This window comes from Crocodylus siamensis, chromosome 5 (genome assembly GCF_052110815.1).
Source record: "Crocodylus siamensis isolate JL-2025a chromosome 5, ASM5211081v1, whole genome shotgun sequence".
Classification (NCBI taxonomy): Eukaryota; Metazoa; Chordata; order Crocodylia; family Crocodylidae; genus Crocodylus; species Crocodylus siamensis.
The window spans coordinates 53,164,914-53,181,843 of NC_143399.1; the positions used below are offsets into that span (position 1 = coordinate 53,164,914).

Sequence of the window (16,930 nt, forward strand, 5' to 3'; positions counted from 1 at the left end):
GACAACTAAGCTATGGAATCCCCTTGAACCTTCAGTAGCATCCCAAAATGATGAAAATTAAAACAAGAATCAAGGCAGAGAAGATGGTGTACAGGTTTGCATGTTTATCATATTTCTACTTAGAGACACTGGCTGCATCTGCATGAGACGCTGACTGCACAGTTGTTACTGTGCAGCCATTTAGTACTTGGATAAATGGCTTTTTCATGATGCTGACTGTGCAGTAGCTTGTGACTACTGCGCAGTAGCATCACATCACACTTCCTGCCACGTGACACTACTGCTTAGTCAGCATCTCAGGTAGATGTTGCCACAGTACAGTAAAGTGGTTAAACTTTAAAAGTAAAGGTCCCTGCTTTTGGTGGTCCACAAATTCTTAGAAGATCCCCCTTCCAGGATTTAAAACCCTGAAAGCTAGGGTTTCCTGTAGTGAAATTCTGCTTAAACTTCAGAATTTTATGCAAATTGTTTCCCAGCAGGATGGTGTTCCTCAGGGTAGAAGATGAAGACAAGAAGAAGAGTTAGAAGAGCAAAGCTCTGAGATCTTGCCATCATGTTTACATAAACAAGGAGGAGGGGTTCTTCCTGATGATCTATTCAAGTCAAGTATTATTAATAATATTCAAAAGACCATCAGCAGCTTTTTTGGTCAGTCCAGTCTTGATTTTGCTCTCCTAAAATACACAATTTGGTGTGGAAGTGGTAGGACGGAATAGCTGTTTCCTGATCCATGTAATGTTTCTGATATGTCCTCAGAGGTTTTTGTGAATAGATAGTGTCAGCATGCTGGTTTAAGTCTGTTACAACTTGATTGCCAGCTATAATTGTAAGATGCTGCTAGACATGTTCCCTTTCTGAAAATAGCAAGTGTAATAGATATTTCATGAAGCACATTGAGACCCTTCTGCAGTTAAAAAATTTTCTTTAATGTAATTGTTTACAAAAAAGTGAACAAAGTAAATGTGTATTTTATATAACGCATTCGTGGGTTCCTGTTGCTTGGAAGGTCATGGTTCACCTTTTTACTGTGCAATTCAATTGTATTTTATTTTAAGACTGGTTCTGTTTTTCATCTGTTCTGTCACTTAGTTTAAAAATACTATCTGAATCCATGTAGGTTTCTTTCAAGACTTTTTAAAGCCAAGGGTGCTCAATCTCTGGCCTGTGGGCCTAATGCAGCCCATGGAGCCTTGAAATCTGGCCTGCAGGGCTCCCCTGGGGTTGTTGGGCACTGATGTCAGAGAAGCAGTGGGAGTACAGCCGCGGCAGTACAGCTGCCTCTCCCTACTGCCAAAATTCCAGGCCCTTCAGGGCCACAACCTTCCCCCTACATGGCCAGATCAGAGTCTGGCCATGCCCCTTTCCCTCTGCATGGCTGCTTTGGGGCTAGGCGGTGCCCCCTCCTCCTGGACAGCTCATTCAGGACCGATGCTCCCTTCTCACTCCCTGTCCCTGCGCATAGGCCAGGTCATGCCCCCTTTTCTCTGCCCAGCCAAGCTGGAGCTGGGCCATGGCCTCTTCCCTCCACTTGATCATACTGGGGCTGAGGTACACCTTCTTCTCCCAGAGGGGCCGGATTGGGGCCAGGTTATGTCCTCTCCCTGTTATGGGGCCAGGTTGGGGCCAGCCCAAGGTCCCTTCCCTCTCATGCCTGAATCACAGCTGGACTGGCTCCCCTGTCTCCTCAGCTGGATTGGGTCCACCACCTGGATCTGGCCTGCAGATCAATCGGGCACTTCCTATCCAGCCTGCCAGACAAAAAGGTTGAGCAGCACCACTGATCTAAGTAGTATATGATTCTGTAACACTGAAAGTTAAGTTTTATTTGAATTGTGCTAAAGATTTGTTTTCCTAAGCAAATGCCAGGTTTATCTGGATTTCTGAGTATTGCGCTTTCATGATCTAAGAAAACAAATTGTAGAGTGGTTATTCTTAGCATTTCTAAGGGCGAGTGTGGTTAATGCAGAATTATTTTATATTTAAAGGGTCAGTGTCAACTAAATGATAATAAAATTATCAAAACACCTAAATCTCATTTCCAAAAGTTATGTGGGTAGTTTAGATCATAATGAATTAAAATCCTAAATTATTTCTGACACAGAAAAATTAATTTGGATTAAGACGGGAGTAGATAAGTTGTGTCCAATCAGTGTCCAGTGTGGACACAAGTATTTTTGGAATAATGCAGAATAGATTACAACTCAGATGAAACCACCTTTATCCCACAATAATATTATCCATTTAGGAAGTTAATTAGGAATAGCTATTCCAGCAAAACTGTTGTTGTAGACCAACCCTAAATTGCAATGAAAGTCCATAGCACTTTTTTTGTAACTGCCTAAATCATCCTTTAAAATAGGATTCAAGGGTTAGTCACTTAAATACTTCTGAAAATTCTTCCTTACATTTTTTTAAATCAAAGAAATCTAAAGAGTTAACATTTTTTAAAAAGTAGAAAGACTGTTTAACATCTTGTTTACTTGTTTTTCTTTCCATGTTTCTCTCAATTGGGATAAAGGAAGTTTAATTAAATCATTTTAACTTTCGTGTGTTGTTAGTTTCATTTTCAGGTTCTGAATCTGAAAATGTTTGGGTTATATATACTACAATCTCTTTCCAGTGACTTCATTAAACAGTGAAAACATTTCTGCAAGTTCTTCTGCAAGTTTGAGTAAAAAAGCTTGTTTTAAACCGTTTTAGATTTTGAACAAATGTGAGTAGATAATTTCCTTCTAGGTCTTTCAGTAAGATAAATGACTAATTAAGTGACTTTCTAATACCATTCTAGTGGAGTGACTTGGATCCTTGCCTTTGGCTCTCAAGATTGTGGATTCAGGTCCTGCACCGTGGCTACGGCTTGGACACATACCTAGTTCTTAAATTGTAGTAGAGTACGGCAGCAGTGAGCAGGTGGAGATGCTGCTTTCCTGTCTGTCTGTCACTGATAGCATCTTTGTGGAAATGTAGTTTCCTTGGCATTTTGTGAAAAGGGCTAGAAATAATCCTAACATTTGGGAGAAAAAGGTGCTAACAGAGCATGATCTGTTGCTGAGTTTATAATGGTTGTCATGTTTGCCTACACACTTACTGCTGTGCTCTTAACAAAACCATTGTAATTTAGGACTCTGTGAATAAGACTCTGTATTATTATTTACTGAATTCAGAAAGGGTGCAGTGAGTGCTAGCTAAATGAGACCTGCATAGTTTCAGTTGCCTCAATCTTTACAGCTGTCTATACAGGTTGGCTCCCGCACCTGTGTGGAATCCAATTAAGCCAGCAGGGTTTTATATGAATCTGCCTGCATGGCAGCATTTTCAGGGCTAGAGCGTTGTGAACTACCTAGAACCAAATACTGTTTCATGGTCCTGGGTAGGACCGTAAACTGTATCTAGCCAGAGGGCTCTGTGACAATGTGGCGGGGCTACTCATGGTGGGGTAGCTCTTATAAAATACTACAATGTTACAATCTCCAGAGTAAGGTGAGTACAGGGCATCTCAAAGCCCTAGCCCTCACTGCCTTGTGGGTACTCCTGGGTCGGAGTAAGGCCAAGAGACATCACCCTGAAGGAAACGCGCCCTTGCTGAGGTGTTAGGCAGTCAGCAGCAGCTCTAATCTGCTGCTCTCTGGCAGAAGCTACAACCGCTGAGGCACTGATTCATCTGGACTCAGTTTGGCCTTTGGACTCTGTCTCAATGGTCTAAAGGGTGGATGGTAGATCTAGGGCAGCCTCCTTTCCTCCATACTTTTGCTTAGGCATATGCACTAAAGGTCTTAGGGTGATGATTGTATAGACCTCTTACATGCACACCGCAATCCAGAGGATCCACAGTTGCCAAATAAAGTTGGGAAATTGTGGTATGTGACCCTATTGACTAGTCTGTGCAACATGGCTATAAGTCTTGTGGAGCACCTTCACAACTTGCTCCAGGGTGTTAGAAGCCTCAGAGTGTTAAAAGCAGTAGATACAGCCAGCACAAAACCTAGTGTGCCTCTTTATACTTTTGGGTATCCTCACCATGTCAGTAAAGAGCCAGTCTGTGATTAAATCCAGATTGAGCCATTTCCTGTTAGCATGTTAGCTTAACCCACAATGTCTTATTCTGTATGTCTGTGTTATTGAACTGTGGTCTGCCCAGTCTCTTTCCTTCTAAACTTCAAGGCAGAGTTGCTGAAATGCTGTAATACAAATTAAAACTGTCCCTAAAAGTCCCTTAAAATGATTTCTAGGAGTTTAATGTTTTGCTGACAAACATAGTTTGTGGTTGTAAGAGTTTTCTTAGCATACTCACAGTTTGATGGCATGAACAAACTGCAATGAAAGTATATTTTTATGTGTTTCAGTCTTAAAGCCTCACCTTGATTCATGCTGATGTGAATGAGGGTTTTGTATGACATTAAAATGTCAAGACCCCCATATTCTACTAGATAGAAAATCAGATTGTTAAAATGAAACATTTTCTCCTCTTGGAAGGAGCTGCATTGTATAATAATAGATGATTTAAAAACCACAACTTGAGTCATAATATTGAAATGGCAATGATGAGCATACAGATTACTTTGTCTAGTTTATTTGCAAAGAAAGTTTTGCTTAGCAAAATATTTACATATGAGAATAAGAGTAATAATAGCCTCACATTTTTATGCCTTTTCTGGTGGGCTTGCAGAGAGCCACAGCACACTGTATAAATTCCAAAAATAATAAAGGTAAAGGTTGATAAAGAGTAACTTGAAGATTTTTTTTTTAAAAAATCTTTCAAGTTTTTCTATTTGTTTTATCTGTAATTTTCCATTATTTGTAGTTCTATTCATTTTGCACTGGTGTATCCATGAAAAGGTTTTGGCCCATGCCTGTCTCTTTAATGAGGCTGCTTTATGCTAGTTTGTTCATAAAAAGCTCTAATAAATGAATAAGGTAATGTTACATTACATTATTATTGAGATATGTTTACTCATTCCCCTGGTATCTCTACTTATCTACTGTACTCTTTCTTTTAATCTCTGTTTGCTGGTTTTCATAATCTAGATCTTTCAAGCTGCTGTGGAGCTCTGCACTGGCACAGAGATTCAGCTACTTAAAGCAAGTTGCAGGAATAGGGCCGTAGATTATGAGCTTGTCAGGTCAAGCATCATGTGCTTTTTACTGTTTAGAAAGGCTAGCTCATATTGGAATGCCATAGAAATAAATAATTATAATTTCCCCCATGTCTTTAGAAATGTACAAGCTATTACCATTATTATGGTTCCCTGCCTAGAGTATTTTTATTAGAACAGTTAATGGCATTTTATTACAGCAGAAAAAACATGTTGAGCCTTGTTATACATAGTATATAAAGCACATATACTAGAAAACTAAAACCATGTCTCCATCCACAAGTGAGATAATGATGCTTTGTTACTAGTATTTAAGATGATGTCTATATTCTCACACTCAAGGAGGGATTTGTATTTTAAGTGACTTGGAAAAAATAAGAATTAAGGACAATGATAAAATAGAAAATGATTTTCTAAGGGGATTAAAAACCACTAGAGGGGAAAGTTAACAAGTTTAAAGGTTTTGCATTTATCTTTTGATCATGCAGTGTCACTCTTTATTTCAAGTGACTTCTTTCCACTTCTTAAGGCCATTCATTATTATGTCTTCAAGCTAGATGAACCAATTTAAATTAGTGAAATAAAATATGCAGTCATTTAGTAATCTTCAAAGTCTTAAAAATGACAATGATTGAACTAGTATATAAAGGAGATTTGGAAACTAAAAAAAGTAGTTTAACCTTAACTGGTCTAAAGATGAAGTTTTAATGTTTTAAATTTAAAAACCCAACATTTTAATTGATGTTATCAAATCGGTTCGCACGTGAATACAATTTTTAACCAGGATTTACTTTTGTATATGTATTGTGCCGCAATAGGCACTGGTCCGTGATTCAGCCTTGTAATCTGGTCTATGATTCAGCCTTGGAAGTGCTACTACAATACAAGTAGTAGAAATTTTAAAATCACCTTTAAACCTGTATATTTACAAGGATAAGATGAACTGATATAATCAGTTTGACACTGATATTAGTGCATCTGCACAGGGTTTTACACTGTTCTAACTAAATCAGTTTAATTATACCAGTGTACCTTTTTATGTGTAGGTGTACACATAAAGCGAAGCATAATTCATTTTTTTTAAAACCTGTTTAACTAAAACTAAACATTTAACAGTTCATAGAAAATCTCTAGTAAAAAGTCTGCCTTCACAAGTGCTAAATTTATGTGGGGGGTTGGGGTAAGTCACCCGATACTGAGTTCCCCAATTCCCCGAATGGCCCCTGGAGAGGAGGGGGTATGTGCCGGCCCGCCGGCGTCACCGCCAATCTCACCTGCCACGACTTGATGGAAAAAGAAAGGTTCACCCGGGCGGTGCGCTGACGGTCCACGGAAAAGGGGTACCCGACTCCAAAGTCCAGGGGTCCTGAGGGCTCCTCCTCCCCTACACCCTCGCCCGAGCCTCCGGGATAGGGGCCCCGCTGGGGTGCCCCTGCTGACGGAATAGTCCGGCGGGGTACCCGCCCACTGACGAGCCCGCCCTGGAGTCCCACCAGCACCTAGTGTCCCTGATACTGGGGCTTCTCTAGTCTGGATTTTGTCCGGCCCTAACGGGCCTGAGTCTCTAGACCGGGACTACAAAGTCTGCCGCCCTGCCCGCGGGTCTTCCTTCGTGACCAACCGGCCACCAGCCGCCGGAGAAGAGCCCCTCCGGCCGAGGTTCCCTCTCCGGGATCCTCTGTTGGAACCGCCGCCGGTCCCTGGGATACCTGTGGCTTGGCGGGACGCCTTGCTGCTCCCGGCTCCGCTGCGGTCCACTCCACTGCAGCCGGGGTTCGCCGCGTGGCTTCCGATCCCGCTGGTGCACGCCTTGCTGGCGCCAGCTCCGCTGTCCCCGGTTCCGCACTTACCGGTTCTGCACCTCCCGGCTTCGCTGCTCCCGGTACCGCCGCGGCCGGCTCCGCCGCTGACCGCGTCTCACGCACCACTCCCAGCTCCTCTGCTCCTGGAGCTGCCGCCGCTGGCTCCGCTGCAGACGACCTTTCTCGCGCCGCTCCCAGCTCCACTGCTCCTGAAGCTGGCTCCCGCCGGGGCCTCCCTCTCCCTCTGCACGGGGTAGGGGTGCTCCTTTTATTTCCCCGGGCCGGTCCCACGCCGGCCCGGTTTACGTTCCGGGAGACTTTAAAGTCCCGACCAGACTTCCGGGTCGGGTCCTGGAAGCTGGGCGGAAACCCGGGCTTCCTTCCTCGGGCCTGGTCCCCTGTGATCCCGGCGCCCTCACAATTTAGATAAAAATACATACCAGAAGGTTGTTAAAGTTATAATGTTTCAATTAGAGACAGCTGGAAAAGGCAAAGTGTCTGTGGTAATGCCATACTGTTATCAGTTGGGAAAGGTGGGACCCAGTGTGGGCAAACTAGATGGAAATGGAGTGCACCTGTAGTTTGCAGCAGAAGATTTAGTGTGGGCAGATGTGTTTCTGGCAGCTAGGAGAGGAGAACCTATTCAGTTTTATGATGCTGGACTGCAACAGAAATGGCTTGAACTCTTCCTGTTCTATCTTGAGACTTCAACAGAAATTAATGAAGGATAAACTGGTTAGCCCAGGATTGTTTTTCATGGCTTATTTACTAATGCTTTAGCCAGCCTTAATTTTAAAAGATTTAAGCAATGAGGCTTCCACTATTCCCTTTGGGGCTAGGGACAGAAGTTACACGTAAACTGGTTTAAGTGATCAGAAACTGGTTTAAACCTGTAACAGAACAGAAGCTCACTGAACATAAACCAGTTTCAAAATGGCTGAAACTGGTTTAAGGTGAACCTGGTTGAATGTAGCTTTCAGACTTAACGATTTCAGTCAAACCGGTTTATGAAACTTCTGTCGCAGACCCCTTCCTGGTTCAAATTAAATCAGAGTCCCCCAGCATCCCAGCTTGCTTTCCAGCCCTGGGCTGGGCTGTGCTGTCTGCTCCAGAAAGCAGGGCTGGTCCTGCCCCTCTGCTCCTTACCAGGAGCAGTGAGGGCTGCCTGACAAGGGAGTGAGGGGAGGGACAAGCCCGGCTGGTGTCCAGCCCGGTCTACAAGACAGTGGGGCTACACCCCCCTGCCCCTCTCAGCTAACGCTGGTTGTGGTCTGCGGCCAGGGAGGGGGGTTAACTACCCTTCTTCCCCCACTCAAATTTACTGCTGGCTGCAACTGTGGACTACAAATGCCAGAGGTACCTGGAAGCAGGAAGAGGAAGTGAACGCACAGGCAGAGAGCCAGGCTGTAGCACCCCCCAGCTTTTGGCCCAAGCCACTGCAGGCATGTGTCTGCATTTTCTGAATCAGTTCTTGTTCACTTCAGTTTCAGTTTAATTTCTGCAGTTTATACTAAACTGCAAAGACTGAAATTCAGCCTTGGGCTTGCTGACTGTCTGTACTTAGCCAAGAAGACCATGCCGCAATTTTAACTTTTTTTTTCTTGATAGTCTAAATTTCCCCTTAAATAATGCTCTTAATCCTAGGCCACCTCTACACATTACAAGTATTGCACAATTAACTGGCTAATTGTGTAATTACCTGGGGACCAGCTACACTTGCAAAGTAGCTATCACAAGATAAAAAGCTCCAACCAGCTATAAAGTCAGACCTTGAACATATAAACTTTATAATAACTTTATAGTTGGTTGCTATCTAGCTTTAATTTGCATGTGTAGCAGGGTCTGCTCTGCTGCTGAGAGCCCCATCAGCTGATGGGGCTGCCAGCTGCAGGGGTATACCATGACCAGTAAAAAACACACGAGCACTAGGGATCATGGCAACAGGGGGTTTAATGCACTCCTGAGCTCTAGGAATCAGGACATCCCTAGGATGCATGGGTGAAAGAAACGCATGGGGTCAGAAGATTGCTGCAGAGCTGATCACCCTGCCATGAGGGTGTAGAAAACTTCTGGGACCCAAGGATTGCAGTGGTCTTCTGGCCCCATGGGTTTTCTGCACTGCTGGGGTGGTGGGTCACCTCTGTGGTGATCCTCCATCCGAAAGGATTTTCCACACGCCTGGGATGACAGAATCACCCTTGCAGCAGTTCTCTGGCCTCAGGGGTGTCTGGTGTGCGCCTGTGACTGCAACCCCCTCAATTGGGGTGTGTGGGGCTCCCAATTATAGCAGCCTGCTTATTGCCAGTGCCGGCAGAGCCTGGGATTGGGCTCCCCAGCCACCAGCAATAAGGTGCAATGAGTTCTAATGTATAATTGTATGAATCATGTATTAGATCCCATCATGCCTTTACCTGCATGTGTAGAGGGGGGCCTAGATACACACATACCATGAATTGTTTATTTACATACATTACAAAAATGGAGGCCTGTTGGAGATTAACAGGCATTATCCTAAGGACTATAGATTTACATTGACTTGTGTGAACTATCTACATATCTCCAGGGTAATGAGTCTTTTTGTTCATGAAAGTTTATTAGTGCTGGTGGTAGGTATGTTGGATGACATTTATATAAAGGTGACTGAGCAGGTGCTTCTCAGCATACACCCTTGAAACTGAAGGTACAGTGCCTCAGGACCTTGGTGCACATTTAAATAAATTAATGAAGAGAATCATACATCTTGTTGAAGTCTCCCTGCCTTTTAATGTCAGTAGGTTCTGATAATATTCATTTTAATAACTGAACTACTTAAAAACACAAAAGGGGGGGAAACATCAAATTGTTGTTGTCAATATATATATTTGCATCTTTTATCCGTATAGATTTTCCAACCTACCTATCTTTGCAAACAAGTAACTAAATCACTCACAGGAACCATTTTCCATTATTAACATATATTTGCCTCTAGAGTAATAATGACAGCTTATTCCCATTAACTTGACTGGGCTTGGATCAGGCTCCAGGCAGTGTAAAGAAAAGTGTAAAAGTGACAAGAAATATTGTATCTATATGTAAAACTTGATAAAAGGAACAAAGGGAGACAAAATATATTGCTACCTCTGGGATATACCTGGAATTAACACTCTTCCTTTACAAAACATGTTTGATTGCAAATGGTCAGGACCTAGTTTTATATCTCATCTAACAATATCCAGTTCTGATAATAACTCCCACCTTCAGTGCTGGGTGGAAGTATGGGTTTTAGCACTGATTCAGAAGAGTGGCAGTTATGATTCATACTGTTTCCTCTATCACTTACCTGTTTCTTCTAGCTAACTTATCCTGGCATAGTTCTGGTTTGGACAGTAAAGATCTGCTTGTCCTTGGGTTGACGTTAATTACTGATGGAGAATGTCAAAGTAATACTGTAAAGAAGGATAACCAGTTCTAACAAGGTTCATCATTGGAGCCATCTTTGGACCAGCAATCAAAATGATAAAATATTTCAGTAATTTGTGATATATTATCATCTGTGTTATCAAAAGGCAAAATTTTAGTTTGAGTTTCAGACTGGGGACTCTGCTTGTTTCATGATTTATGTCATGATTTTGATCTTTTTGTTTCACAGGCTGAAGGGGACCAATTGCCTCCAGAACATACTGTTAGCCAGTATGAGACATGTAAAATCAGAACAATCAAAGCCGGCACCCTGGAGAAACTTGTAGAAACCCTCCTGACAGCTTTTGGAGACAACGATTTTACCTACATCAGCATTTTTCTGTCAACGTACAGGGCCTTTGCCTCTACTAAAGAAGTACTAGAAATTCTTCTTGACCGGTAAGAGCCAAGTCACAGTTGTGGAGAAAGCTGTAATGGCCTTTATAGGTGGGACATTGCAAGAAATTATCTCAAATATTTTTGAAGAAGGCGTACTTAAGAAGCTAAATTATATACATGTATTTCTAACAAGCTTGAAAATTTAAGTGTTTCAGTTTAAACAGGGTTGAGAATGCCTCCTGACAGCCCAGTACTTTATAAAATAAGGAGACCAACAAGTAAAATGGACTGTTTGATTCTTTAGTAGAAAGGTATGACAATTGTAGGCAAGCTGTCCTCCAAACAACTGAACACGCTGCTGAAAAAATCAAGAATTAACTAATTCAGGCTATCACTATCCCTGTGCATAACTCTTCTACATAAATTGGCCTCTGGTGGATCAGAACAGGTATTTTACAGCCCTAAACACACAAAGCATTGTCCCTTACCTCATCTTGCACCACAGTATTCCTCCATATCTTCTGTCATTATGGGACATCTTTGGTTTTCAGGGGAAATCATGACTGAGACAGACAAGATGTACCAGGTGCTCTTCTCTAGGCACTGTTTTTGGGGAGCTCTGATGTTCACTGGCACCAAATACCACATCTCAAATGGAAAACAATTTGACTTCCAAGGAATCCAAGTTTAGGTGGAGCTAGCAAATTAAATATTACTTGATAACAATGTTATGACTACTATATAAGTGCTCTTTATTCTGCCTTTAGTTCTAGACCGTCCTGCCCCAAAAGCCTGCTTTAAATCATTAGCACCTCTATTTTGAAAGTCATTTGTAGAATTCAGTGAGTATTTGTTGTGTCCCTGCTTCCCTTCCCCCTCCAATTTCTGAGTGACCCTCCAAAAGGAAAGAGTTTAATTTTATTTTTTCTTAGTGTGTTTTCAAAATTAGATGACACAGAATTGATTACAGATTAGAGCGGGAACCTGGTAATTAGAGCGGAGGACTGGTAGACAGAACTGTTGGACTCTAATCCTGACTCTCCTACTGACTTTCTGTGATACTGAGGAAGACGCATAAATGCTTTGCTTCACTTACCAGTAGCCATGTTCATGCAAATCAGTCAGTCAAAGATGACAAATAAAAAGCTATAGCCGTATCAATTAAAAATAAAACCTTTCATATGTAAGGTCATGGGTAAATCTGTGTAAAGCTTATATGTAAATTAGAAGTAAAATACACACTTCCTCATTAGATGCCCAGGGGATGTGTTTGGGGCCTTTTTCTCCCCAGAACATTTTAAATTTGGTTGCTCCAGTTCTTATTTCATGGCTGTTGTCTTTTGCACTACAGTAACACCCGAACAGGTCCTAAGGGAGATCATGGCCTCATTATGCTAGGATGTTGTACAAGCTCATAGTAAAAAAAGGGTCCTTACCCTGAAGAATTTACGTTCTAAAGTAGACAAAGAGTGAGAGAGATTATTATGCCAAACTTTGCATGAGGAAAATGGAGGGATAGAGAACACAGTCTGGCAGTTGAATGTACATCATTTGAGTACATATTTAGTGCCTTTACCACCAAACTGAAACTGTCCTTGTTCTCTGTTGCTTTCATTCTTATCCCAATCTGTGTATTTGTTCATTTACAAATTTAAAAAGTGATCATGTGCACAGATGGTAAAATCCAGAACCATTGTGAAACTCTGAACACTGGACTAGGGGTCAAGTAGAAGTGTTAGGTTTGCAAGGAAGGAGTCCCCAGGGCCAGAACAACTCAGTTGTGTAGCTCAATGGCCTGACTAACCTTTACAAGGTCTTACATGGCCCTGCAAGGTTTGGAGGAAGACAGACTGACTGATTCTTTCTGCCTCCTGTCCACTGCTTTGCAGTAGCTTCTTATGATGTTTGTAAGGTTTGTGCATGCTGCACACAACCTGCCCGATATCAGCCCTTCTGTGGCTGAAATGCTTCAGTTCCAATCAAAAGGTACCCTTTGTAGCTATAGAGAAGCAGGTTGGATTTGCCACCTATATTTGCTACCTATATTTGCTACCTTTTCTTTTTCCCTATGGTTCACTTAGTAGGGCAAGAGGGAAAGTAAATAGATATGGACAACTACTAATTCATTAAGAAAATTTTGTAGGAGAGGGTGACTACTAAGGTTATATTTTATCTGATAAGCTGTTCTATTTAAGGTTCTAGTAAGCAATTTGTACATAAAACACACAGTGCACAGTTGGCACTGATTGGCAATGTTTGCTGTCTGGGTCAGAAAGCCAAGGATTGAAATTCTGTAGGAGGTCAGTTTAACTCATGTTAACTGGAGACACATTAAAAGGCTGGTGGTTGGGAAGGTCTGATTGCAAATGCTCATGCTGTTCTTGTTTTTTTGATTTAATAGAGAACATCACCCACCAGAGTTCTCAGTCCAGCACTTTAATGAGCACTAAATGAAATACAGTAAAATAAACCGTCTATAATTGGGGGTTTAAGAATGTTAAGCTCAGGGTTGGGGACAAGAGGATAATCCATTGCAACAGCGGACTATACCATAGCCATCCAAGCCAACAGGTTAAGGTTTTGATTATTTCATGTGGGAGTCTACTGTTGTTTGGTGCTTAATCATTTTTAGTGTTAAAAATCAAACTCTCTTAAACTGCATTTAGATAAAGAGACTAAAAAGTGTCCCAAGGACAGTAAATGTTGTGAAATCATGCAGATAGATTTCTCTGTGCGGTTTGTGTGCATCTGTGTGTATGGGGAGGAGGCTACCCCCTGGGAAAGAGGCCTTGGGAAATTTAAAAAACTGTATTTTGAGGTCACAGAAAGGTTATGAAATTAAATGGTCAGTGGTCAGGAAATGAAAAAACAAATGTCCCTAGAGTAAAGAGAATATAGTGCATGTTTTAGTTTCTATGTGTTGCTTTTTAAATATATTTCTGTGTTGCTTTTTAAATATATGCATTAACTTTCTTAAGCTTTTATATTAGTACTATCCAATTGCCCATCAAGAATGACAGATTTCAAAGGAGTGTTTACATGTCTGGCCCCAAAGGGTGAGCAGGGGGGTGGGGAGGGGGGGCAGGCATGTAAATATTCCTGCTGCTGCCTCCTTCTCCACCCTCCAGCATGGGGGCTCCCTCCCCCCACCTGCATTTGCTACCTTTTCTTTTTTCCTATGGTTCACTTAGTAGGGCAAGAGGGAAAGTAAATAGATATGGACAACTACTAATTCATTAAGAAAATTTTGTAGGAGAGGGTGACTACTAAGGTTATATTTTATCTGATAAGCTGTTCTATTTAAGGTTCTAGTAAGCAATTTGTACATAAAACACACAGTGCACAGTTGGCACTGATTGGGCATGCCTGCCCCCCCTCCCCACCCCCCTGCTCACCCTTTGGGGCCAGACATGTAAACACTCCTTTGAAATCTGTCATTCTTGATGGGCAATTGGATAGTACTAATATAAAAGCTTAAGAAAGGTAGCAAATATAGGTAGCAAATATAGGTGGCAAATATAGGTGGCATCTGCCTCTTCCCCTGAGCTGTGGGGCTTCCTCCTCTGAGCTCTGTGCCTCCCCCTCCTCCCCTGAGCTCTGTGCCTCCCTTCCCCTTCCTGCTTCCCTCCCTTCCTCCCTCTTTCCCTACTGCCTTCCCCTCCCTGCCAGCTGTTGGTAATAGAAGTTGTGGGGTGCGGGTGCACATTGGGCACCCTGCCCTGCCGGGTATGGGGGTGGGCACTGGGGCCGGACAGTGGGGGGTGCCACCACTGTGGTCCTCCCTGTTCACCTCCCCCAACCCTGCACCCACCCGAGCCCATGCAGTCAACCACCACCCTCTCAACACAGGCACACTTGATGAAGAGTGTTACAGACAGACACACACACAAACAGACTCACAGACAGCCAAACTAAGCCCCCCGCCAAAAAAAAAAATAAAAAAAAAATATATATATATATATAAAATTTGAGCTTAATAATTAACTAATTTAATATTAATTGTCACATGTATGCCATAACACGCACAATTTGTCCAGTGTGGCCAAGTTAACATTCCCAAGAAACCATTAATATTTTTGTGTATCAGATTTTGATTATTTAAAATGGGAGCTTAGAGTTGCACTAAAACATTAAAAAATTGGGCAGTCTGTTTCAAGTCCATCTCTTCCTTCCCTTCCTCAAATTTTCTTGGGAGGAAGACATAGAAATGGAATTGAATAAATATTAAACAAAGTATTTATTATATAGGGCTAACACTTCAGTTGACCTTTAAGGTTAGGGACAGACATTACACATAAACCAATTTAAGTGATCAGAAACTGGTTTAAACCTGTAACAGAACATAAGTTCAGTGCACAGAAACCAGTTTAAAAATGGCTGAAACTGGTTTAAGATAAACCAGGTTGAATGTATCATCAGACTTAATTGATTTCAGTCAAACCGGTTTATGCAATATCTGTCCCAGACTCCTTGCTGGTTTAAGTTAAACCAGAGTCCCCCAGCTTTCCAGTTGCTTTGCAGCCCTGGGTTGGGCTGGGCTGGACTGGGCTATGCTCTCTGCTCCAGAGAACAGGGCTGGCTCTGCCCCTCTGCTCCTTAGTCTGAGCACTGGCAGAAACTGCAGGCACAGCAGGGTCTGCCTGGCTTCCTCCTGTTCCTCCCCGACCCCCAACCCCCACTTGCTGCTTGCTGCTTAAGCAAAGATTCCCCCTCCATCCCTCCCTAGTCCCAGAGATCCTAGGCATGTGGTATGCTAATCAATGCTGAAAGGTGTCTGTGTGTATGTCTCCAGTTTCACTGTAACAGGCAGACAGCACAGTGTCTGCTTAGGGCTTTTTGGAGCTAATCAACAACACAGCTGGTAATGTCTCTCCATTCCTTCCTTGGAAAAGCTGTTTAAGAAGAGCTTTAACTAATGAGGGAGGTTTTTGTTTTGTTGATGGGTTGATAAATGCTGTGTTATCAGCTCCCTGCTGGCTCCCTTGCGTGTCAGGTTTGCAGACAGCATGAAAAAGCTGGGAGAAGGAGATTGAAAAGCACAGTATCATCAACAGATGCACGCACTGCACCCTCCCTTTGCCTCAGAGTGTTAGCCGGGGGCTGGTGTCTGGCAACACTCCTGTCCCTTGAGCAGCAAGTGGAAAAAAGCCTGGGACTGTGCAGGCCAGGGCAGAGGCTTAAATCCCTCCCTAGTCAGAGGTCCTGCTGGGGCCTGGCCATGCCCCCCTCACCTCAGTGCTGTCAAAGGGAAGGGAGGTCTGCTCTGCCATCCTCCGGCTTCTAGCCTGAGTCACTGCAGGCATGTGCCTGCATTTCTTCAGTCCAGAGGGAATGTCTGTTCAGTTACAAACGGATTCAGTTTAGGCAGGTTAAGCTAACCTGCAAAAAATTGAATCAATTCAGGCTCAGACTTTGTGTGTGTCTTTCCCTAGTCCATGTCTGAGCATGTGCATGTTGTCTGAGATTCCATTTAACTTGGTCCAGATTTTCATCAGCGTGCAAAAAGATTAATAAGCAGTTACCCATTTTGGATGTACAAAACTGTGGGCCACTCCTAAATGCAAAGGCCTTATTTGGTGCTGTGTTATCTGTTAATTCAGGGGTAGAATACAGGAGAGACCTAGTCCTGTGCCCTCAGTTTAAAAGTCAGCACCTCCCAGAATTGAGCTTTCTTTCTCATTGAATTATTGTGTATTGCAAGTAGCACTTGAAAGCTTGACTCAGAGATGGAGACACCCATAAACTGGTATTATTAAAAAAAATTGTCTCAGGCAAATAGTAAAAGGAAATGCCGTGTGAGTGTGTGTTAGGACTGGGTTCTGTATTTTGAACATCAGTACAAAAGGGAAGTGAGAGTCAAGGAGGGGATAAGAATAGGTAGGGATGTTTACTGCCTTTCTCCTAACATGTTGCTTTAAAGGGATGGGAATATCAGAAAAGCGCAAAAGAATCTGAAGGGAAGATTGTTAGAACAGTTTACCTTTTTCTGGCTCAATTCTGATCTCACTGACCCCTGTGATTCTCTTAGTGTCAGCCATGCACATATCCTTTACAGGAAGGGCTGCCTGAATTTGTCTGCATTCTCCCCAGCTTTTTACAGTATGTGTTAGAATGAACAGGAAATCCCAAGAGGCCACAATTTCCTTTCCATCTCATGAATCTTAGGGGAGTAAAGTTTGGATGTCCTTGGATACTTCTCTTGGCTTTTCAGATATTATGTATAATCTGGAATTTTATAGCCTACAACAAAGAATAAGA

The 16,930-nt window shown here is 42.6% G+C and overlaps 1 protein-coding gene across 3 annotated transcripts in view; it reads left to right on the plus strand.

The window, feature by feature from the left end:
• RGL1 (ral guanine nucleotide dissociation stimulator like 1) overlaps positions 1-16,930 on the plus strand; it is a 102,187-nt gene that overhangs the window by 26,356 nt on the left and 58,901 nt on the right. For all 3 annotated transcript variants that reach the window (XM_090048236.1, XM_090048235.1, XM_090048234.1), the window contains exon 3: positions 10,524-10,732. In XM_090048236.1, coding sequence (XP_089904362.1) covers positions 10,524-10,732 — 209 coding nt within the window. The remainder of the gene's footprint in view (positions 1-10,523; positions 10,733-16,930) is intronic.